We start from the raw sequence: 25324 nt of genomic DNA, 5'->3' as shown, positions 1-25324 counted from the left end.
GCGAAAGCTTTCTTTTTGTCACTTGCTGACTGTCTGCAATGAAAGGACATAAAGCAAAATATCAACAGTTTGTGAATAATACTTAAATTAATAGTTCATTATAAATATTTAAATATATAGTCTGATTAAATTCTCATTACCGAAGTTCTCTCGACTGCAACTGGCCTTAAATTGCTTTGTTAAGTGAGAATGGTGTTGTGGAGGATGAGGAACCTTAGCATGTTTTGCTAACAATAGAAAAGCCATGATGACTAAGCAAATGTTTCCTTGATGTACATAATTAGACATTAATGAAGTATATTTTCATAAATTATAAATCAAATGTTTTTCTAAATGTGGAAAACTACCTGTATCTGTAATGATAATCAATAGTGTCGTGTACACAGTCCGACAAGAGAATGTTTAACTGTGTAACTGGAGAAATATAAAGATAACTGCTTACCTGGTAGCCATCTTGAAGGTACTGGCAGATGCTTACCTGTATCTGTAATGATAATCAATACGGTCGTGTACGCAGTCTGACAAGAGAATGTTTAACTTGTAACTGGAGAAATATAAAGACATCTGCTTACCTGGTAGCCATCTTGAAGGTACTGGCAGATGCTTACCTGGTAGCCATCTTGAAGGTACTGGCAGATGCTTACCTGGTAGCCATCTTGAAGGTACTGGCAGATGCTTACCTGGTAGCCATCTTGAAGGTAGTGGCAGATGCTTACCTGTATCTGTAATGATAATCAATACGGTCGTGTACGCAGTCTGACAAGAGAATGTTTAACTTGTAACTGGAGAAATATAAAGACATCTGCTTACCTGGTAGCCATCTTGAAGGTACTGGCAGATGCTTACCTGGTAGCCATCTTGAAGGTACTGGCAGATGCTTACCTGGTAGCCATCTTGAAGGTAGTGGCAGATGCTTACCTGGTAGCCATCTTGAAGGTACTGGCAGATGCTTACCTGTATCTGTAATGATAATCAATACGGTCGTGTACGCAGTCTGACAAGAGAATGTTTAACTTGTAACTGGAGAAATATAAAGACTTCTGCTTACCTGGTAGCCATCTTGAAGGTACTGGCAGATGCTTACCTGGTAGCCATCTTGAAGGTACTGGCAGATGCTTACCTGGTAGCCATCTTGAAGGTACTGGCAGATGCTTACCTGGTAGCCATCTTGAAGGTAGTGGCAGATGCTTACCTGTATCTGTAATGATAATCAATACGGTCGTGTACGCAGTCTGACAAGAGAATGTTTAACTTGTAACTGGAGAAATATAAAGACATCTGCTTACCTGGTAGCCATCTTGAAGGTACTGGCAGATGCTTACCTGGTAGCCATCTTGAAGGTACTGGCAGATGCTTACCTGGTAGCCATCTTGAAGGTAGTGGCAGTTGCTTACCTGTATCTGTAATGATAATCAATACGGTCGTGTACGCAGTCTGACAAGAGAATGTTTAACTTGTAACTGGAGAAATATAAAGACATCTGCTTACCTGGTAGCCATTTTGAAGGTACTGGCAGATGCTTACCTGGTAGCCATCTTGAAGGTACTGGCAGATGCTTACCTGGTAGCCATCTTGAAGGTAGTGGCAGATGCTTACCTGGTAGCCATCTTGAAGGTAGTGGCAGATGCTTACCTGGTAGCCATCTTGAAGGTACTGGCAGATGCTTACCTGGTAGCCATCTTGAAGGCACTGGCAGATGCTTACCTGGTAGCCATCTTGAAGGTACTGGCAGATGCTTACCTGGTAGCCATCTTGAAGGTACTGGCAGATGCTTACCTGGTAGCCATCTTGAAGGTACTGGCAGATGCTTACCTGGTAGCCATCTTGAAGGTACTGGCAGATGTTGCTTCATTCAAGATCAAACTTTATTTAAAATTCTCTGTGTGTGTGTGTGTGTGTGTGTGTAAGCAGTCCTTTAAAAATGTTGCAGAGGATGAGAACACCAGTCATGGACACTTCAATTTCCCACTATTATACATGAATATTCATGTCACTTGAAAACATCTAAAACATCAATTTATTTTTTGTAGAATTTTTTCATTTTACTCTGTTTAAATTACAACATGCATTCAGACAGAGCTGAATGCGTTCCGGTAATGAGAATTTCAGCAGAAAATGCAATACAATAGAAAAATAATTCATTCCTATGTTGAAACTACTCTTTGTGCAAGGTAGAGAACACATATTTATTGTGATATTTTGTTAGATCACTAAATGACATGTTTTATATTGAAAATCATTACTGCCACGGTATTTTAATGGTTTCATGACCCAGGCGGCATGTAGCCTAGTGGTTAGAGTGTTGGACTAGTAACCGAAAGGTTGCTAGATCGAATCCCTGCGCTGACAAGGTAAAGATCTGCCATTCTGCCCCTGAGCAAGGCAGTTAACTCACTGTTCCCCGGTAGGCCGTCATTGTAAATAAGAATTTGTTCTTAACTGACTTGCCTAGTTAAATAAAGGTTCAATTAAAAATATAAGTAATTAGAAAATAAAGAGTAGCTGCTGCTTTTGCAACAGCTAATGGGGATCCTAATAAAATACCAAATACGAACAACAACAAAATTAGCCAGTGACGAATTATTGACAGGGTAGGAACTTAAGTTTGTCAGTGTTTCCAGGTGACCTTAATTATATGTTACATTACATGTTTTCATACAGCTAGCTAGCCAACACTCATGCTTCACCTATTCCTCTTTGATAAGATACTGTTGCACAAACATGCTTAACTAGCCATGTTTGCTCTGACTCTTAGTACATTTACCACGCTAGCGATTACATTAGCAGCTAAGACCAATTATTTTAGCAACACCCTAGCTAAGAAAATAAGTAAGATACACAAACAAAGTGTGTATCTAGAAGGCTTGTGGAAAGCAGCAGGTCACCGACATTGTTGCATCCATCTGACCATGCGGAGTGAACGGCAAGAAAGTGCTGGTGACTCTGTGGTCGAGCAAAAGCTCTATCCTTGAGTGACAGGGCTTGGTGTGGTTAGCGGCATGCAGCAGCATAGGGAGAGATGACTCAAGCAACAAATGGAGTAAGCTATAAAAACAAACATGCATGCCGGAGTTCTGTATGACATTTAACAAACCTGACTTTGAAATACCATTACAGAAGTTAAAGTAAAAACTCAGACCGGTCTGTACTGGTGTATTATAAAATACAGTATTCCGCCCAGCCCTACACTAGGCCTATAACCCAAAGCAACTACACCCGTCGGAGAGCTGGAAGCTAGCCAGCTCAATAAAGTGTAAAAAATGTACACTGGGAGTATACTGTTAAGTGAAGTGCCATGGTAGGGTGTTGGGTGTCATGACAAACAATGGATGCTATGGCCAAATGTAAAGCAAGTGTCATGGTAGGGTGTTGGGTGTCATGACAAACAATGGATGCTATGGCCAAATGTAAAGCAAGTGTCATGCTAAGAGCGTTCAAACTCTGGTAACGTTACAACAGTGAAGACCACAAAATCTGGTGTTTTATGTTGGCTTTTTGCGACGGGTAATTCCTCAAGCTCTGTCATTCAAAAACATAGGTTACTACTTCTTAGCTACATTTTGATGGTTGGGTTGTCACGGACTGGTCCAAATTCAAGTTCCGCCACTCCCTTTTAGCCAGCTGTGTGAGAGTACCTGATGTCGTTCACTGAGAGATAGTGTAACAAGAACTGTTCACCGAGGCAATGCTACCGAGGCAATGCTACCGAGGCAATGCTACCGAGGCAATGCTACCGAGGCAATGCTACCGAGGCAATGCTACCGAGGCAATGCTACCGAGGCAATGCTACCGAGGCAATGCTTGGGGACAGAGGCACATTGTGTGATCAATATTTTCCTTTCAAGTGACAACTACCAGATTTCAGTGGCTACAGCCCTACAAATCAATGTTAACATAGCTAATACCAATACATTGAAAATGTCCTGTGTCGTTTTCCAGCTGGCTGGCTGCTAAAAATGTTTTGCTGGAATCAGTGCAGTTTGTCCTCCTTTCACTAGAGTTCAGTTTATCCATAAAAATTAAATAAAAATGTTTTGCTGGAATCAGTGCAGTTTGTCCTCCTTTCACTAGAGTTCAGTTTATCCATAAAAATAAAATAAAAATGTTTGGTGCTCCTAAATTTTGTTTGATGCATACATTAATGTTATTTCCTCAAATCTAAGAAATCAGCTTCATGAGTATATCTGTAGGGCTGTTTTAAGCACAACCCATACAGAACATTTATTTTACTTTATTATAGTTGGTTTTGCTATAATAAAACAAATCGGCAGATACAGTATATTGGTTATCTGTGAATATTTCCACTAAAATCGGATCCAAAAATCCCATATCAGCCGTGGTGAACATGTAAGCATCACGATGTGTGAACAAGTGGTGCAGTTGACCACATTTTAATATCGAACTGAAAAAGCTCTTCTGCAATCCATCTTTGCAAAATAAGATATATTTTTGCAGGCTGCTGTCACACGACAAAGAACAGAATGTGGTCCTGAACAAACCAGATGAACCATTTCATCATAAAGTCAGGTTTGTTTTTGTAAAAAAAAAAAAAAAAAAAAAAAAAAAAAAACAGGCAACTGCTCTCATGTACTACATGGAGTAAAAATTACATTATTTTCTTTAGGAATGTAGTGTAGTAAAAGTCAAAGTTGTAAAAAATAAAAATAGTAAAGTAAAGTGGCCATGTGTTTGTTACTTTTGTGTTAGTTGCAGTTTCACATTGTGATTTAAGGAAACTTCCAAAACGGAACCCTGCTTCTCACTGAGTTATTTAAATGAGTGTTTAGCTAACTGGATAGCTGGATAAGGGCTACTGTACATTTAGCCAAAGCAGAAGTAGCCCAAGCCAGAGCAGCTTATGCGAGGAGAGAGATAGACATTAAGTTTGAGAAGGCCCGTCTCGAAGCTACCTTGGATGCCCTGCAGGAAGAGGAAGAGAAAGATGCTGCACAAGCTGAGGCATAAATACTGGAGGGAGCTCTAGCAGAAGTAGATCTTGGTTAGGCGGGCAGGGTCTCACCCTCAGTCCCACGTCAAAAACGCCTTCTGCGCACATTACACTATGCGATAGACCACGCTAGCCTTAGATCAAGTCAGCAGTTCAACAGAGTGAGGGACGAAGAACCGTGTGCCTCTGCTGACAGTTACATCATGTAACGTGTGCTGTGCCACCAACCAAACAGACAGACGAACAGCTTAAACCAGGTCATACGACCCTCGCCACTGTGAGCAAGGTCAACAACCAGAGGAATGGAGGGATAAAAGAAGAAAGTCACCAGCAGTCTTCTACTCATGGGAAACCCTGTGGAGCCTCTACTCAAGGTGACCATGGCGTAACCCCCACCACCTACAACCTTGCCAAGTACCTTGCCCGCAGCCAGTTGGTCATTACAGGGTTAACCACATTCGATGGGCTTGGAAAGCCTCCTTCCGTAATACCACATCAGAGCTAGGCCTTTCAGCGGGAGAAGACCATGGCTTGGCTCACAGTCTTCCGAGAGGGCAGCCAGGATAAAGGTAGTCCATGTCAGACATCCGCCAGCTGTGCTGATGATGCTCTGGGAGAGACTTGAGGAAAGCTACGGCTCACCCAATGCGATTGAATGGGCTCTCTTTTCCAAGTTGGAGAACTTCCCCAAGGTGACAAATAAAGAACCTCAGAGACTCTGTGACCTTGGAGATCTACTATTGGAGCTGCAAAGCAAGATGGCTACTGTCGTGTCTTTACTATTATTCAATTGAAGACCTATAGTTTTTATCAAAGATTCTAATTAGTATTACGCGATCAACTGATTAATCATGTAACTGTAATTAACTAGGAAGTCGGGGCACCAAGGAAAAATATTCAGATTACAAAGTTATAATTTCCTAAAATAACTTTTCAGATATTTTATCTGATCAATTAGTCTTCGAATGAATGAATGAATTACTTTACCTCACGTTAGTCTCATTCCAAACGTCGTAAATGGTTGATCTGCACAAACCCAGTCTTCACTATGAGTCATCCATACATCAATTGTCTTAAATCATTTATTTATTACTAAATAAGTAATTCACAGAAATACATAAACAAACAAACAAACAAGGTAAATGTGGTTACAAGAAATGATAGGAGAATGTGCCCTAGTGGGCTAAACTGGCATGGCGGCTTGTTAGACAAAAGGGGAAGTGGGGGTCGACTAAGAAGTCACCACAGAGTGATAATTGTAACAATTGAAATGCTAATCCTTTGCACATGAACACTCACTCATTCAGGAACAATTGTAATCAATATATATATTTACGCTCAGTGTGTCGTCTTGATCGCTGGTGAAAAGTTTGTTTCTTTTGTAGAATTGTCCGTCTCTCTCCCTCTCTCTCTCTGTTGTGTTTATAGTGGATAGTTCAGAGTGACATTCCTTCATTCGTTATGGAATGGATGTTTCTGCGGTTGTCGTTCTTCGCGTTCAATGATACTGAATTCCTAGCTGCAGACTAGTAATTAATACCAAAGACTTGTTCTTATTCTGTCGGTATCGATAGGCTAAGAGTTTAACCACGTGGTATGGTTAAAAGATTCAGTAATGGTCTTCAACCTTCGTCCTCTCCTAATGGAGAAAAACATGGTCTGGTGATAATTTCTCAAAGTTGGGTTTTATTTGGAATTGCAGAAAAGGGCTGTCCCAGGCGCCTGACCCTAACTGGGCGCAGGGGCGGTCCTCTGATTTAGTTAACTCCAATTCCCTTTTTGAGTTTTCCTTCATTAAACAGTCCAAAATCACATTGTAAAATTGTGTAAACAGTATCATACTCACTCATTCATCTTATACAACAATTAGATGTAAACCTCATATCAGAGGCTATTATATAAACAGTGTTATGGTAATGTGGCCACACCGTCTCCCATGAGCTTCCCCAAGTTGTAACAAACGGACCAGCTCGTAGCTGGATTCTTCACCGATCTTCTATACTTTCTCCGGAACATGACATTTGTTCGTACCTCGAGTTCTGTGAGGTGGAAGAAATTCCCCTGTTCTCTATGAAAATTTACTCTCTCTATACTGTGTGTCCATGAGGAGATCCTCAGGAATTTACAACGTCTCTCTGACCACAGCAGCCTAGTTGAAGGAGGAAAGGGGGAGGCAGGGAGAGTGGGATGGGGCTCGCCACACCCAAAGAGGGCAACGTCATGACACTACCTACCTGGCCTATCGTACCTGGACACATCCAGGCACATAGGATGAAGGCAGTCCATGTCAGACACCCACCAGCTGTGCTCATGATGCTCTGGGAGAGACTTGAGGGAAGCTACAGCTCACCAAAAGCCATTGAAAGGGCTCTCTTTGCCAAGTTGGAGAACTCCAGAGACTCTGTGGCCTTGCTGCAAAGCAAGATGGCTACCTACCTGGCCTATTGTTTATAGCCTCGTTATTGTTATGTTATTGTGTTACTTTTTATTATTTTTTACTTTAGTTCATTTGGTAAATATTTTCTTAACTCTTCTTGAACTGCTCTGTTGTTTCCCGATGGACGTAGTGAAGAATCCAAAAGGATGTACACTATACTGGATGAACAAAGCAATCGGTCTCTAACAAGATCAGAGTTCTTCAAGGTCAAAGGTAGTTCATAACCATACACACTCAAGACGTGTGGGGGACTCACAGAGACTAACGGCAGTTGGTTACGTTGTGGAGTCAGTCGATGAGAAGATGAGTTTCCACCTTCCCACACTCATCAAATGTAACCAAGTCCCTAACAATCGCTCAGAAATTCCCACTCCAAACACAGCTCGCCACCACAGTCACCTGAGATGCATCGCAGATGAGATCCCACCTCTGGATCCTGACGCAGACATACTTCTCCACCTAGGTAGAAATGTCTTGAGAGTACATAAAGTCAGGAACCAAATCAACTGTCCAGACGACGCTCCATTCGTCCAGAAGCTAGACCTAGGTTGGATTGTCGTCGGGACATTTGTCTCAGAGGTGTCCACAAACCATCTCAGGTGAGCTCGTACAAGACATCCATCTTGGAAAATGGTCATCCAACCTACCTCAGCCGATGCAACAGTCAGGTTAGAGTGAAAGAGAAGCTCAGTTGCAGAGCACAGTGGCAGATCCTCAACGAGCCAAACCTGCAAGACAACTCACTGACACTTACCGGAGAGAACCTGGGTTATCAATCTTCTGTCGCACCACGAGCGATCACAAACTTCCTTCAGATCATGGACAACGAGGTCTGCCAAGACAGCTCCAACAGCTGGGTCGCGACCTTGCCCTTCCAGACGATGGCTGCCTAACAATAGGGAGTACGCTTAAAGTCATCTCACCTCACTACATCATACTCTAGAAAAGCGGCCTCAGATGAAGGAGCACTTCCTAGAGTTCATGCAGAAAATGCGATTCAACGACCATGCAGAGATAGCTCCACCACTCCAGGAAGGTCAAGAATGCTGGTACCTCCCTTTGTTTGGAGTCTATCACCCTAAAAGACAGACCAGATCTGTGTGGTGTTGGACTCAAGTGCACCACTCGAAGGAGTCTTCCTCAATGATGTTCTCCTCACAGGCCCTGATCTCAACAACAGCCTGCAGGGTGTACTCATGAGGTTCAGGAAAGAACCCGTGGCTATCACTGCTGAGATCCAGCACATGTTCCACTGTTTCGTGGTGATGGAGGATCATAGAGACTTCCTCCGCTTCCTGTGATGTCGCAACAATGACCCCAGTAGTGACACTTTGGAATAAAGAATGCGTGTCCATGTCTTTGACAATAGCCAGTCCCCTGCTGTCGCCATATACGGCCTAACGAGGGCTGCCAAGGAAGAAGATGACTTTGGCAGCGATATGAGAAGGGTAATCTAACGTGAGTTCTATGTCAATGACGCACTGAAGTCATTCGCTACCGAAACAGAGACCATCAATGTCCTCGGTCGAGCACAGGAAATGCTTTCGCTATCCAATGCTGCACAAAATTGCCTCCAACAGTCCTGTGGTGATGGATGTGTTTCCCCCTGACGACCGGGCCATGGACATTAATAACCTCTTAGGGATGATGCGGAATTCAGTTCCTTTGCAGGAACCTAAATCCATGCAATTAAAGAGCGCCACCTGTAGTACTCGATAAAACTCAAACTTTCATTAAAACACACATGCAAGGTACTGAATTAAAGCTACACTCGTTGTGAATCTAGCCACCAAGTCAGATTTGTAAAATGCTTTTCGGCGAAAGCATGAGAAGCTATTATCTGATAGCATGCACCCCCCAAAATAGCTGAACGACACCTAAACAAAAGATTTTGCGGTAGCCGGCGCTACACAAAACGCAGAAATAAAATATAAAACATTCATTACCTTTGACGAGCTTCTTTGTTGGCACTCCTCTATATCCCATAAACATCACAATTGGCTCTTTTTCCCGATTAAATCCGTCATTGTATAGCCAAAATGTCATTTTATGAAGGCCAGTCTGATCCAGGAAAATTCCCCTTTACAAGACGCAACGTCACTTTTTAAAATTACAAAAGTTGCCTATAAACTTTTACAAATCACTTCAAACTACTTTTCTAAACCAACTTTAGGTATTAATAAACGTTAATAATCTATCAAATTGATCACGGGGCGATCTGTATTCGATAGCAGCAAGTCTTGAAATCATCGTCCATGTTTACACTTTCATAACATCCTGCGGTGCGCCCCAAGACAGGAAGTGCCTATACGTCATCTAACCAAGGATAAAGCAGCCATAAAATGCCAGTACTGGTGACATCGTGTGGAAGCTGTAGGCATTGTAATGGGAACCTTGTTTTTTTTCTGTCGCCTTAAACAATACATTGACTGGCGGATGAATATTTTTTTTGTGTTTTTGGTGAACAGTTTTCCCTGGGATTTTTACTCCTAAACACGTTCTGTTATAGCCACAGACACGATTTAACCAGTTTTAGAGACTTCAGAGTGTTTTCTATACACACATACTTATCATATGCATATACTATATTCCTGGCATGAGTAGCAGGACGTTGAAATGTTGCGCGATTTTTTACAAAAAGCTGCGAAAATTCGCATCATCCCTTCCTGTGGTGATGGATGTGTTTCCCCCTGACGACCGGGCCATGGACATTAAGGATCTAAACCTCTTCACTGATGATCTCCTCCTACAGTTCAATCTAGGAGTCTCTTGGAACATCACAGCAGACATATTCCATTCCAAGCTGTAGATGACAAGAAGCCAATCACACGCAGGGGGTTGCTCTCTACGGTCAATAGTCTATATGATCCTTGGCTTCCTAGCCCTTGTCACCATACAAGGCAGGCTACTCCTCAGAGAGCTCTACATGAGCAGAATATTTGGATTCATCCTTTTCCGCAGACATGGAAGAGGAGTGGAACAAATGGAGAGATTCACTTCAAGACTTACAGGAGCTCCAAATGCCTGGCACCTATACGTCTTCCTCTACCTCTAATGCTCAGCTCAAGGAACTTTGTGTCTTCGCAGATGCATTGGTGAAAGCTAGCGCAGCTGTAGCTTACCTGAAGGTCACCACTCAAGATGAAAAAGTGAAGTCGGCTTTGTCTTTGGAAAGGCCAAGATGGTTCCCTAGCCAGGGCTTACTATCCCCAGACTAGAACAATGCGCAGTTGTACTGGCAGTCAATATCGCTGAGTTGATAGTTAAAGATATGGATCTGAAGATTGACAGTATCACATATTATCCGGACAGCAAAGTGGTGCTTGGGTACATTCACAACTAAACAAGATGGTTCTACGTCTATGTGAGCAGCAGAGTTCAGCATATCTGGCAATCCACGTCCCCAGATCAAGGGAGGTACGTGCCCACAGATCTCAACAGCTGACCATGGGTCAAGATCCATTACAGTAGCCCTCCTCAGCAACATGACATGGCTGTAAGGACAAGCCTTTCTTCAGAATCCAGCCCTGCACTCCTCCAAACCTCTAGAGTTGTTTGACTTTATCAACTCTGCTTCTGACTCTGAGATACGGCCACAGGTGACTATTAATGTTTCCAAGAACATATTGAGCTCCAAACACTTTGAGCGTTTTACCAAGTGGAACAGCTTCATGAGGACAGTAGCACACTTAATCCACATAGCTCTGATCTTCTCTCAGCCTGCACAAGAGAGCAGCTGCCATGGATGGCATATCTGTCGGAAGATCCCCACTGAAGAGGAGCTGGAAAGAGCCAAAGTCCTTGTGATAAAGAGTGTCCAAGACAAGTGTTATGCAGAGGAATTTAGGTGCATAGCAGCAGAACGCAGTCTTCCTACTGACAGCAGTCTATGAATGTCACATCTGCTGCTGCCACACCCCCTAGTGGACATCCAGTGTTTCCTTGACCTGCAGCCATTTCTCCAGTACACACTCTCTCTCTCCCTCTCTCACTGTGTGTGTGATTGTGTGGTTGGAGACAGGTGTGCTGTTGGAGAATAAGCTCTTTGTTCAGGCTGAGAAATGTGAGTTTCATGTTTCCTCTGTATCCTTTTTGGATTTCATCATTGCACAAGGACAGCTACGAATGGACCCTGCCAAGGTCATGGCAGTCACAGACAGGCCTGTGCCTGCTAATCTAAAGCAGCTACAGTGTTTCCTGGGGTTTGCCAATTTTTACAGATGTTTTATCCGTGACTACAGTTGTTTGGCAGCTCCTCTCACCTCTGTTCCACTGGTCCCCTAAGGCAGAGGCAGCGTTACGGAAACTCAAGCATCGCTTCACTTCCGCTCCAATCCTTACCGAGCCAGACCCAGAACTCCAGTTCGTCCTCGAGGTGGACGCTTCCGTCACCTGGGTAGGTGCGGTTCTGTCTCAACGTTCACCCTTTGATCAGAAGCTCCATCCATGTGGCTTCTTGTCCTGCAAGCTCTCACCTGCAGAGATACATTTTGACATAGGTAACTGGGATCTTCTGGCAGTGAAGCTGGCTCTTGAGGAGTGGCGTCACTGGTTAGAGGGTTCGGTTTTCCCCTTCATTGTGTGGACAGATCACATATCCTACACCCAGACCGCCAAACGTCTGAACTCTCGGCAGGCCAGCTGGGCATTGTTTTTCGGAAGATACAACTTCCCATTCCCTTATCGCCCTGGATCTAAGAATACCATGCCTGATGCCCTATCCCATCAGTTCACCGCTGACAACACAGGTTCTGAGCCAGAGACCATTATGCCATCCACCTGCTGGGAGATCGAGTCCCGTTCTCTAGGCTCAGCAGAACCAGCTTGACCCAGGTAATGGTCCTAGAAAGGCTCTGTTTATGCCAGATTCAGTTCGCTCTGAAGTTCCTCAGTGGGCCCATTCTACTCACCTCACCTGTCACCCTGACATGAACCGGACTGTCGCCTTCCTGCGTCAGCGATTTTGGTGGCCCACCATGGAGAAAGACGCTCAGGAATTCATCTCAGCCTGCTCGGTCTGTGCCCGGAACAAAACGTCCACCAAATCTACGCCCGGTCTTCTTCGCCCTCTTCCCATACCCAGTCGCCCCTGGTCACACATAGCTCTGGATTTTGTCACTGGCCTTCCCCCATCTAACAGTAATTCAGTCATCCTCACTATTATTGACAGATTTTCCAAAGCGGCTCACATTATTCCCCTCTCCAAGCTTCCTTCCTTCAGGGAGACTGCGGACCTGCTGGTATCCCATGTGTTTCGGCTGCATAGCATCCACATTGACATCGTTTCTGACAAGGGACCCCAGTTTACATCCCAGGTATGGAGAGCTTTCTGTTCAGCGCTTGGTATTAATGCTAGCCTTTCATCTGGATATCACCCCCAGACTAACGGCCAGACCAAGAGGGCAAACCAGGAGTTGGAGACTGCCCTATGCTGTGTGACTTCGGCTAACCCTTCCTCCTGGAGTGCGCAGCAACCCTGGGTGGAATATGCCCACAACACCCTCATCAACGCCTCGTCCGGTATGTCACCCTTTGAGTGTGTGCTGGGTTACCAAGCCCGTTTGTTCCCTGCCCAAGAGGTCGAGGTAGCGGTGCCCTCAGTCCAGGACCACATGCACTGTTGTCATCGCACCTGGAGGGGGGCCCGGGCCTCCACCAGGACCCAATCCCAAGCTATCCATCGCCGTGCTTCAGCTCCAGTCTACATTCCAGGCCAAAAGGTATGGCTCTCGTCTACGGACTTGCCCTTGAAAGTAGTTTCCAGAAAACTAGCCCCGATTCAATGGTCCATTTGAGATTGATCGTATCATTAACCCCTCTGCTGTGCATCTGAATCTCCCAGACTCTCTCAAAATCCACCACACCTTCCATGTCTTTGATTAAACCAGTCTGCTCAAGTCCCCTGTCCCCCCCTACAGCTGCTCCTCTACCCCCTTGGCTCATCAATGACCATCCTGCCTATACTGTCTGGCGGGGGGACAGGGGACTCTAGTTGATTGGGAGGGATAAGGGCCTGAGGAGCGCTGCTGGGTGCTCCGTCGTCACATTCTGGACCCATCCCTCTTACAGGATTTCCATACCTCGCACCCTGACAACCCGTAGGGGGGGGTACTGTCACATCTGCTTCTCTCTCTCCCTCTCTCTCGTTATTGACCAAATACTTATTTTCCACCATAATTTGCAAATAAATTAATTTAAAAATCCTACAATGTGATTTTCTGGATTTTTTTTCTCATTTTGTCTGTCATAGTTGAAGTGTACCTATGATGAAAATTACAGGCCTCTCTCATCTTTGTAAGTGGGAGAACTTGCACAATTGGTGGCTGACTAAATACTTTTTTGCCCCACTGTATATTCATTTGGGGACAGGTCGAAAAATTATTAAACATTTATGGCAATTTAGCTAGCTAGCTTGCTGTTGCTAGCTAATTTGTCCTAGGATATAAACATTGGGTTGTCATTTTACCTGAAATGCACAAGGTCCTCTACTCCGACAATTGATCCACAGACAAAAGGGTAAACCGAGTTCATTTCTTGTAATCTCCCTTCCTTCAGGCTTCTTCTTTGAACTTTATATGGTGGTTGGCAACCAACTATAAGGTGCATTACCATCACCAACTGGACTGGAGTGTGGACCTTTCATTCACCCTTTCAATCACCCACATGGGTATATGCTCCTAAAAACCAGTGAGGAGATAGGAGAGGCAGGACCTGCAGTGTCGAGCATCACAAATAGAACCAAGTTCTATTTTAGCGTTTGGCTACGCAGACGCTAGTTGACACGTGCAAGCAATGTGGGAGCAATGATTGAATAACATGTATGTGTACATTTATTTTGCAACACTTGCGGTCTGGTCAGCATGTAAGGGGTGTGATGCAGTCTTCAAGTGTGCCACGTGCAATAAGCTCCATGGGAAGAGGGAACTCCAGCAGATGGCAGAACTGCCAGCTGAGTGGCTATAGGTAGCATCAACTTTCACTTACGTAGATGTGGACGTTTTCGGCTCTTATGCTCATGGGAGTTGGTCGGTGATATTCTCGTGCATGTGCACAAGAGCTGAACACATAGAAGTAATTGCACAAGAGCTAGACGTAATTGAATCACTAAGTGCTTCCAGCTTTATAAACGCCCTGAGAAGATTCTAATCAGAGGCATAGCAAAGCAGATACATTCAGATTGCGGAACAAACTTTGTTGGTGCTTGCTGAGACCTGAGGATGGATGGATCAAGCTCCAATTCAGAGAGCAAGTAGAGGTATATCCAAGAACAGAAATGTAGCTGGGTATTCAACCCACTCCACTCATCCCAAATGGGTGGTGCATGGGAGTGGATGATTGGCATTGCACGTCGTATCCTCGACTACATGCTCCTCAAAGGTGGATCTTCACACCTTACACAGTCCTGACAACACTGATTACCAAGGTCACTGCTGTGATGAATGCCAGGCATCTCATCCCAGTATCTTCAGACCCAGAAACACCCCTCATCCTCACTCCAGCTATGCTCTTGACCCAGAAGACTGGGGTCCCCCCTCCTCCACCAGCCAAGTTCAGGGAAGTAGGACTCTACAAGCAAGAGTGGAAGCAGGTACAAAGTCTAGCGGACACCTTTTGGAAGGAGTATCTCTGCACGCTGCACAGCCGATGCAAGTGGCAGGACAAGAGGCCAGATCTTAAAGAAGGGGATGTTGTCTTAATGAAGGACAGTCAGGGTAAAATAAATTAATGGCCATCGTGAAGACCCTTCCCAGCCGGGACAGGATGGTGAGGAAAGTCAAAGTGAAAGTTGTCAAGGAGGGAACTACTTCTCTCGGCCTATCTCCGAAGTGGTTTTCCTTCTTTCTTCAGAAGACCTCAGTGGTCAGAGTTAGGTTTATGTGGGATTGTTAAAGACCCCAGGCAGGGAGTGTTTTGGACCTGTTAGTTTAGCACCCCCTAGTGTCTGTTTAAGTGCAGCAGCGTAGAATTGACCTGTTTGTGTCATGTGACAGGAAGCAGTTTCCAAAGTCAAGCAATGTGTAAGATGTGCAAGTGTGACAGAGTAGTTACAGTCCTTCTTTATAAGCTTTGTAAGACGCGATGTCTAAGTACATTTGTTTATTAACACAAGATAAAAGTTTGTCACTTTTCATGTTTCTGTAAAAGATGAAGAATTGAGTTAGCTGTTAAAAACTTTGCATTAGATTCAGTGCTATTTCTCCCTAGGGACACCTAGCTTAGCAATATCAAGAATACAGTTGCATTCTAGTAACCTTATTTTATATTTAAATCTAGATTGAGTACTCATTCCTTATTTAGTGCAGTTAATGTGTAAGCCATTCTGTGCTCTATACTACTGTAACTAAAAACATGTATTTTTCGTGTTTGTTGCAGTTTCACACAGTGATTCAAGTAAACTTCCAAAACGGAACCATGCTTCTCAGAGTTATTTGAATGAGTGTTTAGCTAACTGTATAGCTGGATAAGGGCTACTGTACATTTAGAGTGTCCAGTATAATGACATTATAGACAATTCTGTGCTTCCAACTTTGTGGCAACATTTTGGGGAAGGCCCTTTCTTCTTTCAGCATGACAATGCACCCCATGCATAAAGCGATGCCCATACAGAAATGGTGTGTCAAGATCGGTGTGGAAGAACTTGACTGGCCTGCACAGAACCCTGACCTCAATCCCACCGAACACCTTTGGGATGAATTGGAACACCGACTGCAAGCCAGACCTAACCGCACAACATCAGTGCCCGACCTCACAAATGCTCTTTTGGCTGAATGGAAGCAAGTCCCTGCAGCAATGTTCCAACATCTAGTGGAAAGCCTTCCCAGAAGAGTGGAAGCTGTTATAGTAGCAATGTTCCAACATCTAGTGGAAAGCCTTCCCAGAAGAGTGGAGGCTGTTATAGCAGCCAGGACCAACTCCATATTAATGCCTATGATTTTGGAATGGGATGTTGAACGAGCAGGTGTACACATACTTTTGGTCATGTAGTGTATATATGAAACACAGGCAAATCATGTTTTTGACTGCACTGAGCCTTTAATATGGCATACCACAAGAGTAACATAACTTTTCTGGGAGTTTGTCAACAAAGCCTAGAGGCGTTACTACAGATCCTGGATACGATTCCAGTCTGTGTCACAACCGGCCGTGATTGTGAGTCCCAGAGGGCAGGGAACAATTGGCCCAGCGTCGTCCGGGTTAGGCCGAGGTAGGCCGCCATTGTAAATAAGAATTTGTTCTTAACTGACTTGACTAGTTAAATAAAAAAATAAAAACATTGAAATCAGGTCCTTAGTTCTTGGGTTGTGATGACATTTGATTGTAGCGACATTACCCAATACCTGGTAACCTTGTCAAGAGGCTCAGATCTATTGGTATAACGGTGAGGGGCTTGAGATAGAGAAGTGCAAAGGAAGGGTGTAGTGACCTTAAGCTAAGAACAACCTCATTAAGAGGTCCGGAACTGTTCATAACAGCTAAGGTATTGGGTTGACATTCAAGTCTGGGATTCAAGTCCTGGTTAGGGCTGTCCTTGAATTCACTGCAGTGTCTGAATTCCTAGCGGTACGTCAGTAGTTGAAATCGCCAGCAGCAGGAATGATTTTTTAAGCAGGAAATCCTACGAATTTGAATCAGAGACGTGATTGTTTTGAATAAGAGAAGGGCTCTTTCGTTCAAAGATTGAGTTTTTCTGCCAAAATACTGGATAAGCACACAATTCATTCATATGATTTTGGAACCTTTATTAAAAATGGTATAAACTGCTAGTTTACTCATGAAAAGCATCATCTTCTCAAGCTCATTGACATGCATGACAACTTCATTATAAAAAAAAGAAATGTGGCATCTCCCACCTCATGGCTGTTTAATCAGAAATCAGTTGTTTACTCACAATATTATCTTGTGGCCGAGTGCAGGCTTTGAACGTGGTAAAAATAAGCCACTCTGTTGGAATAGGTCACGTGAAAAGCACAATTCTTCGCACATTCTCAGATTGGTTTGAATAAGGTCATTACTTCACTAAAAGTATGCAAAGAAAGTCAAGAAACCAAATACAAATTGATGTTTGAAAGGTGAAAAGCTTCTGCAACCATTAGTATATTGCCAAGGTTGAACATCACCATATGATTGAAATGAATAAATAAATAAGTCATAACAGAAAATTAGACATATACCCATTATAATTAGTCACTTGTAAGGAGACAATAAGAACATATGTAACTTTAATAGCAAACAAATGGCACCACATGCTAGGTGACAGCTAGCCGCAGTGCAAGATGGAACTGTCTGGCTCAAGAAGGCCATGTGTTCATTAGGAATACTGTACATAGTGCATATAGCACCAAACCAGAGACCAAGATCACATTGTGAGCATACTGAACATAATTCACGTTTTCAACAATGCCTATTTGCTCTTGTAGCTCGAAGACACAACCAGAGATAAACCTGTGAAAGACTAGGTAAATTAGTCCCTAATCACACATTGAGCTTTGTGCAATCGTTCTTGCTTGTAAATGTAAAAAATAAAAAGACAGTCGAGAACAATTCCCAGACTGTCTCTATAGTAAAACATATATACTTTAACTACACATATTTTCTTTAAAAAAGATTAATGTAAATGTTGTGCTGCTCTGAATTCATGTAGTGTAATAGGTACAATAATTTAAACCAAAAAGAGTACATATTGAAATACAAAGTAAACATAATAAATAAGTATGGTGAACTTGAGAAACTGTTAACCTCTCAGATAAAAAAAAAAAAAAATGGCATTGCATGGATACTGATATCACTCAGTTTCCATACAGAGGAAGGTATGTAGATACTGTATGTTCACACATACAAGACAAAAAGTCAGAGGCACAAGTTCAACCAAACAGTCAAGTTTTAAGTCTATAAGCTATGAGCCGACAATGATCTCCATAATGTGGTCAAGTTCACTGAGATCGGTTCTACAGCTGGAGTTGGACGTGGGGCCGTGGGAGGAGGCCATGCTGTCCAGAAGGTTGTAAGGCCCCATCTTGGGGGTGCTCTGAATGCTTGTGAGCATGGTGTCCAAGTCATAATACGAGGCATCAACGGCTGAGAACAGCTCCTCTAGTGCCGGGTCGGACCCAGGGGCGCCATTTTTTATCTCGAACGTCCCAAACACCTGCCCCATCACCGTTTTAGCCCCCTCCCCAGACTCGACCTCTGAACCGGAGTCTTTGATGACCCGGTCCTCTACCGCCGCCATTCTCAGTTCTGCCCTGTCCCAGCAGTGGTCGATGGTCCCCAAGAGGGACGGGGCCCCGCCGCTAAATGTCACAGAACAGAGAGCCTCGTCCGTTACCACTTCTTCCTCGCGGCAACCATCGTAGCCCATCACCGAGTAGAGCTTGGGCCCACCGCCCTGCTGCTCCAGCGCCGATGACCGACACAAAACCTCGGTGGCCACCAGGTGGTCAGATGGGCCAGAGCTGCCGAAAGCCTCAGTGACCAACTGCCAGCTACCGTCATGGGTCATCTCCTCCTGGATATGGCGCACCGTGTTGGCAATGAGGACCGAGCGGCACATGTTGGGCTCCACCAGCATGTGGCACAGCTGCAGCTTGATCAGAGACATGTCCAGCAGGGACTGGCGCTGCCGGCTGTACAACGCCGCCTTGTTGTCCGTCGCCGCGTCCACACTGTCATAGAACTTGCGTTTGGTGCCCTTGGAGTACATGTTGGCCCTGTGGGTGGAGCCAAATAGGACTTTGGTTAGAACATAAAGCTTTTTAATAATTAGCCTTTTCCATTCACCTGTTTAGCATGTTAAGCTTAGTATTTCAGTGTTTTATATTGTTCTGTAAAGATGTCAAAAGCCCTATTTACTTATTGTTATAAGATTTCTTAATAAAACATACTACAATATCAAGATTTCAAAAGGCTGTAATGACAATTTGCTAAGGCTAGAAATGAAATGTACATCCCGAGTGCACCTGAAAATCAAAGATATTATCAATAATGTACTTGTGTTCATTTACTTTGCTTCACCTTTCCTACAGGTATGGACAGGCACATACACGAGGCGGGTTCTGAACTAGCTACATTACTGAACTAGCTCTCGAAACCAAGCGGCATTCTAGTTTAAAAATACATATTCCTCACTGATATGAAAGGTCCTTATCCTTCAAAATCATACTGCAAGCGACACGTCTTAATGTTCAGATTGAGCATCGGGGCTATTAACAAAACTCCCCTGTAAAGACGACACCTTCATCCAATGACTCCTATGTGTAATCTAATGGAACTGAGAGTTATGATGGGTATTGAACAACTGTTTCTGTTCTTAACCCTCTTTCAGGTCTTTTCAGACAGACCTGGAAGGTGCCAGCTAAGTGGAACATCCAACTTAGATCACCACTGATAAAGAAATATATAATTTGCTACCAGAATTCTTGTGATTGGAGCACACTAGCTCTCCAGTCTTGAAACCGATAACAAGGCTTGTGTGTGCGCTACGGTAGAGGGAAAGAAAGAGGAACAATGTCAGAAAGGCATTGGTCTGAACTGATACTATCTCTGCCGATTATCTGGGCCAACGGCCACATCTTCTAATATGACATTTTAGTAAATGCCTTTTAAGACAGAGGGAGTCAAAAAAAAATATATAAAAAAATAAGTTCACAGGCAAAGAGTTACATCAACTAAAAAAAAACAGTGTGTTAACAGTCAAGAGCATATTCCAACCAATGTCAGTATTGGTAAATCATTTTCAAAAGTACATACTGTGGCCCTAAAATAAAAACACATACACAGACTTGTTTTAGCCATTTGCAAGAAAGGCAAAACACAAAGATGTGGAAATTGGACCTTTGTCAATTCAAGCATAGTGTCTTCAATAAAATAAAAAAACCCACTTCTGATGCAAGCATTAGTAATATTAACCCAAAATATCACACCGAGTACCAATAAAATGGCAGACACGCACTGAAAATGGCTAAACAGCACTTTGTACATACATCCAGAACTGAGACGAGTGTTGGACACTTGCCTCCAGCCACGGCGGCCAGCCAACCAGAGCTGCGGGAGCCTAAAAGTGACAAACATGCAACTAGAGCAGGGACAACACATGACAGTTCCAGCATGTCAATGCACATTACATCCAATGTCACTGGGTGACCCGTGTGTGTGGGAGGGGGGAGGGGAAGATGCACTAGAACTCAGCTACTGGGACCAGGTGCTGAGGAACTATGAAAGGCTAATAACAATGCCCGCTTTACCTCCTCAATGCCAAGTTGTTTGTGTCACATCGGGTTAGAACCTAGTGTGGTTGTTTGAGCTACAGGAAGCGGGAAGTTAGTATGCATCGTTTTGAACACCAAACCAACAAACTGTTAGTTGCAGGCGAAAACTAAGAACCACATAGATAATGCCAAAAATACATAATGTTGAAGGGTGGAATCGTCGTGCAAATTACAGGATTTGTTTGATAGTCACAAAGATCACAGGAGGAAATCTTAATTAACAACCGTTAGCTATAAGGATAACACTGAAGGTGGGGGGGGGGGTCAGTCAAGGTTGAGATGAAGGCATGGGAGATTAGCCTACCTGACACAAGAGCGTCATCCCAGCACTGTAGAGACATTGACCAGAATGCAAGCCGACACATCCTCTGCAGCGTGACTAAACTACACCACATGTCAGGGGACACACAGCAGCAGCTATTTCACTTCCTTGCCCATTTGCAGTCATTTGAGAAAGGTACATTGTTTTTATGGTCAATGTGGAAGTGACTTACTGAAAGTTGAATGACATTTATGTTTCAAAAAAAGAAGTTGCATCTATGTACTTATTTCCCACGCCTCAAATCGTGAAGCAATTTATGAGCATTTTCCAGGGTGAATACACTCCCAGATGCCTCTTGTATGGCAAATTGCAACAAAAATCTTTACAGGTCAACTGATGTTCAAATTGCCTACAGTGGATTGGATTTATTTTAATACTTCATCTTTGTACACAGCACTGCAGTAACAAACCTATTGGACAGTTGAGTTTCCGGTGTTTGCTTTGACAGTGACATTAAACTCCAAGAGGGCCTTAGACTGATGGGCTTTTTTTTTCTTATAAAAATGTCAATTTTAAAAGAAAAAAAATAACTGCCCTATAAAATGAACATCTGCCCTTTTGGCCACATATTATCCCTCAAAAAAATGTTGCAGTTTAGTTGCTGCAGTCAACTGCGGTATTGTGGACACAGTAATTGCTGAGAATTTAATTGCAGTTTACCTCCCCTCTCATGTATGAATCATGATTTTACTGCTGTGAGAATGTAGCCAGAGCTCGTCATCATCTGGCCAGTAATGGCAGCACTGTGACCACATCAGGACGTGGGGCAAACGGAGGAGTGACATGAACATGCGTGGAGCGTCCACAGTAGGTAGGGAGGCACCATGCTTTGTTAGAAGTAGCTGTATGTGGAGGTTATTCAACACTTCCACAATGTAAGAGGCAAGGGGGGAATTTGAAAACACTGAAGATGAGCTACTAAGTTTTTATCATTTACATCTACTGATGTAGAGGTCAAATGATCCCTTACGAAAAAAGATTGCAGTCAGAGTGCAGTATAACTGCAGTATGCGGAAAATACTGTGTCAAAAAGTTTACAGTATAACATAGATTATTATAAGACAACAAAACTTGGTCCACCACGATAAATTACTTTACATGTTGTTTGTGACGTCCTCTTTAATGTACTTTTTAGACAAGAACATAAAAACCTAGAGGGAACAGGAGGCCATCTTGAATTGACAATCTAACGTTATTCTGGCCAAATTCTGGTCGCTGAAGGCGCCAACAAGTAGTTTTAAAATGTATCCTGGGACCACGTCTGGATGTAACCCATCAAAGTGCTGATTTATTACCAGTCTGCTTACTGGTAACAGAGGTTACAGTGTAACAAATATCGATGGAAAGCATTAAATACCGCTCGTAAACTTCATGATAACTTACGTTCGAAATCGACCGCGCATTTGAAACACTTTCGGGGGACTTTTATTTTTAAAGAGCAAACTGACCATTTAAAACTCGTTACACTCAACACACATTACGTAATGTATATTTCAATGTGTTGGGCTTACCTTTACAAAATCAGTTTTTTTAGCCGAGGGTTCATGTGATCTTCGTGAATAAACAAATTAAAGGCGTAGCTTCCACCGACACAGATTGCAGTCGAAGCACTGCTGCTTGTCGTGAGCGGACACATAGGTCTTGATCGACAGGCCGTCTGTTGAAATGGGGGAAAACATGAACAAAAGCCTGAACTGAAGAAACAGAAGACGCCACACCAGTATTCTGCCAGCAGCACAAATGATGACGTCAAGTTTTTATGGTAATGCTGAAACCTTCAAAATAAAAGACCCCATTTCAATGTGGATAACTCAAAGACATAGCTTTTTGGCCACTTTTATTGTTCCAACAAGAAAAGGCATTAGGTTGTTTAAGTAAACAAATAAACAAATATAGTTTTCACATTTATTTTAACAGAGAAGTCATACTGAGACTAGGATCTCTTTTACAGATGAGCTCTGCCTAAATACTTGAAACACATACAATACACAAAATTACAAAACACTAAGAAAAACAGACACATTTATCTACATAGAGATCATTACTCTGAACTGACCAAGGGGGACAAGATCATCTAATAATCTGTAAATTGTTCCACATAAAGGGGGCAAAAAAACTAAAAGCAGGTTTATCCAACTCTGTGGAGATGGGGCCTCCAATGTTATCCAAGCCTGAGACCGGGTTTGGTAATTTGTCAGTCTAAATTAAATTAATGATGATAGACACAAGTTTCTGCATGAGTGCATGGTAGATAAACACAAGAAAATGCTGTTCTCTTCTTACATACAAAGAGGCCCGCCCAAATCACTTTTTGATACAAAGCACAATGGTGAGTTATTTTACCATCACAGTATAAACCAAAAGGCACAATGGAAAACATAATCTAGTGGTTTAAGTGTAGATGCTGCTGCATGCATACAGATGGTGGCGATTTTAGCATGTCAATATTGGTGGCGCAAACAATGTTTTTGGGGGGGGATGCATGCCGGCAAAGCCACAACACAACACTAAACAATACATTTATTGCACTATAACAGTGACAAACGGTGCCCACAAACTGTTAGGGCCTACATAAAGCTGTCCCAACAGCAACATGGAGTGAATCCTTACCACCACTACACCTCGCTATCAGCGGAGCCTTGTCTGGCAGCGAAACAGTTTATTCAGCCTCATTTACTGCCTTTTTGAAAAACATAGCTGATATGGCTGACTTGCTTAAACAAATGTGGTTTCTACTGACATTTGAGATGTACAAACTATAGCATAAGGGAACGGCGAGTGGATAGGAGGGAATCCATCATTTCGATTAAGACATTATTGAGTGAGCTAGGACGGACGTAGTCAATATAGCTATTTGTTTAGCACTTTTGAAATATACAGTGAGAGAATTCAGAACATGGGCTCTTCTTACAGTATTCTCCCCGGATAAATAAAGGGGGCATGTAAGCAAACAATGAAAGCTCTTACAATATTCAATGATTATTGTAAGAGGCTATAGGCTACATGTGCACCATCAAGTCAGAACAGTAGACTAAGTTATGAGGGAGGAAAGGGACCAAATTATTAGGGTGAGGCACATGGGCTGCTACAGCTTACTAAACAACATACACTTAGTATTACTTTCTTGGCCACAGTATACATATCTCCCTGACATATTAAATAATTTATGCAGCAGCATACAATATATTTTTGGACTCACCTTGTTGTGCTGTGCTAAATTGAACAGGAAGGTGGCGCAGCGGTCCTTCTTGTGGGCTCTAGAAAGAGACCTGAAATCCCGAGTTGGATGACCTTTCAAAATAGTTTTCCATATTTTCCCGGTCGTAGCTAGTTTTATCTGAGTTCCCAGTTGTCTTGAACTCACTGAAGTCTGAGATTTCCCAGTTCCGAGTTTCCAGTTATTTTGTAAGCGGCAGAAATCAAGCTGGATTAACAGCATGGTTAATTGTATTCAAACTTTTTCAGCACATGGCGTTACTCCTTTTTTCGTGATATCCAATTGGTAGTTACGATCTTGTCACATTGCTGCAACTCCCCAATGGACTCGGCGAAGGTCGCACTGCTTCTTGACACACTGTCACGTTCGTTGAATGGAGGAGACCCAGGCGCAGCGTGATATAAATACATGTTCCTTTAATGACGTCGAAGAAAAACATAAACAAACTACAAAAACAACAAAACGACGTGAAGCTAAATATAGTGCTGACACAGGCAACTAACACATAATCATAGACATATAAATACATTGACTAGTGAAAACCCATAGACTTACAAAACCCCCTAGACAATAGAAAAACACACATATCACCCTTTTCACACCCTGACCTAACCAACATAATAAAGAAAACAAAGCAAACTAAGGTTAGGGCGTGACACACACTGCTTGCTTAACCTGGAAGCCAATGTGCGGCTGGCTGGAAACACTGTTGAACTGACGACCAGGGTCAGCTAGCTTTTGCAGTGATGTAGTGTCCCTCAGTGACAGAACACTGAGCCAATCATGGCGCAACTAGAGAACATTACCAACACTGTATTTTCCGCTGGCTGCCCCACCACAACTGAAAGCACTGAGCTAGGCTGAAACACCTGCATTTTGGAGCTGCCTGACTCAAGAAAACAAAAAAGAGACCATGTTCGTATGCGGCTTTAATATCTCAAAGATTTTTTTGCTACATTGTTTGCAAACTGATATGTGACACGTATTAATGCCAAAATAACATGCAAAACAGGCACTTTAAAAAAAATGTTTTTTGCTCTGCCCCACCTGCCCTTAATGAGGCGTTGCTACTGCATATAGATAATATCCACATAATCTAAAATAGACATACATATGGCCCGGAAAATGTCCTATC

The 25324-nt window shown here is 43.1% G+C and overlaps 1 protein-coding gene across 5 annotated transcripts; it reads right to left on the bottom strand.

Moving 5' to 3' along the window:
* Window positions 1–17104: 17104 nt before the first annotated feature.
* LOC112230784 (cell division cycle-associated protein 4) lies at window positions 17105–24888 on the bottom strand. 5 transcript variants are annotated; one of them, XM_024397086.2, is made up of 5 exons: window positions 24172–24888; window positions 22484–22629; window positions 20955–21034; window positions 20366–20436; window positions 17105–19093 (listed from the first exon to the last, which is right to left on the bottom strand). In XM_024397086.2, the coding sequence occupies exons 3-5, from the start codon at window positions 20970–20972 to the stop codon at window positions 18280–18282; spliced, it is 903 nt and encodes a 300-aa protein (XP_024252854.1). In that variant the 5' UTR covers window positions 20973–21034; window positions 22484–22629; window positions 24172–24888; the 3' UTR covers window positions 17105–18279. The 5 variants fall into 5 exon arrangements, with proteins under 5 accessions (XP_024252854.1, XP_024252844.1, XP_024252873.1 ...); XM_024397076.1 differs by lacking the exon at window positions 24172–24888 and having other exon boundaries at window positions 22484–22717; XM_024397105.2 differs by lacking the exons at window positions 20366–20436; window positions 20955–21034; window positions 22484–22629 and having other exon boundaries at window positions 24172–24884.
* Window positions 24889–25324: the final 436 nt, after the last annotated feature.

Source organism: Oncorhynchus tshawytscha, linkage group LG18 (assembly GCF_018296145.1).
Source record: "Oncorhynchus tshawytscha isolate Ot180627B linkage group LG18, Otsh_v2.0, whole genome shotgun sequence".
In the NCBI taxonomy this organism is placed as follows: Eukaryota; Metazoa; Chordata; class Actinopteri; order Salmoniformes; family Salmonidae; genus Oncorhynchus; species Oncorhynchus tshawytscha.
Note: the sequence above shows the minus strand (reverse complement) of the source record. Positions and strands in the feature narration are given on the sequence as shown.

Bases quoted from the DNA above. Each gene is read 5' to 3' on its own strand.
- LOC112230784 (XM_024397086.2), bottom strand. The intron at 19,094-20,365 runs GTATGTACAAAG...CTCCACCCACAG, and splicing joins CACTCGTCTCAGTTCTGGAT to GGCCAACATGTACTCCAAGG.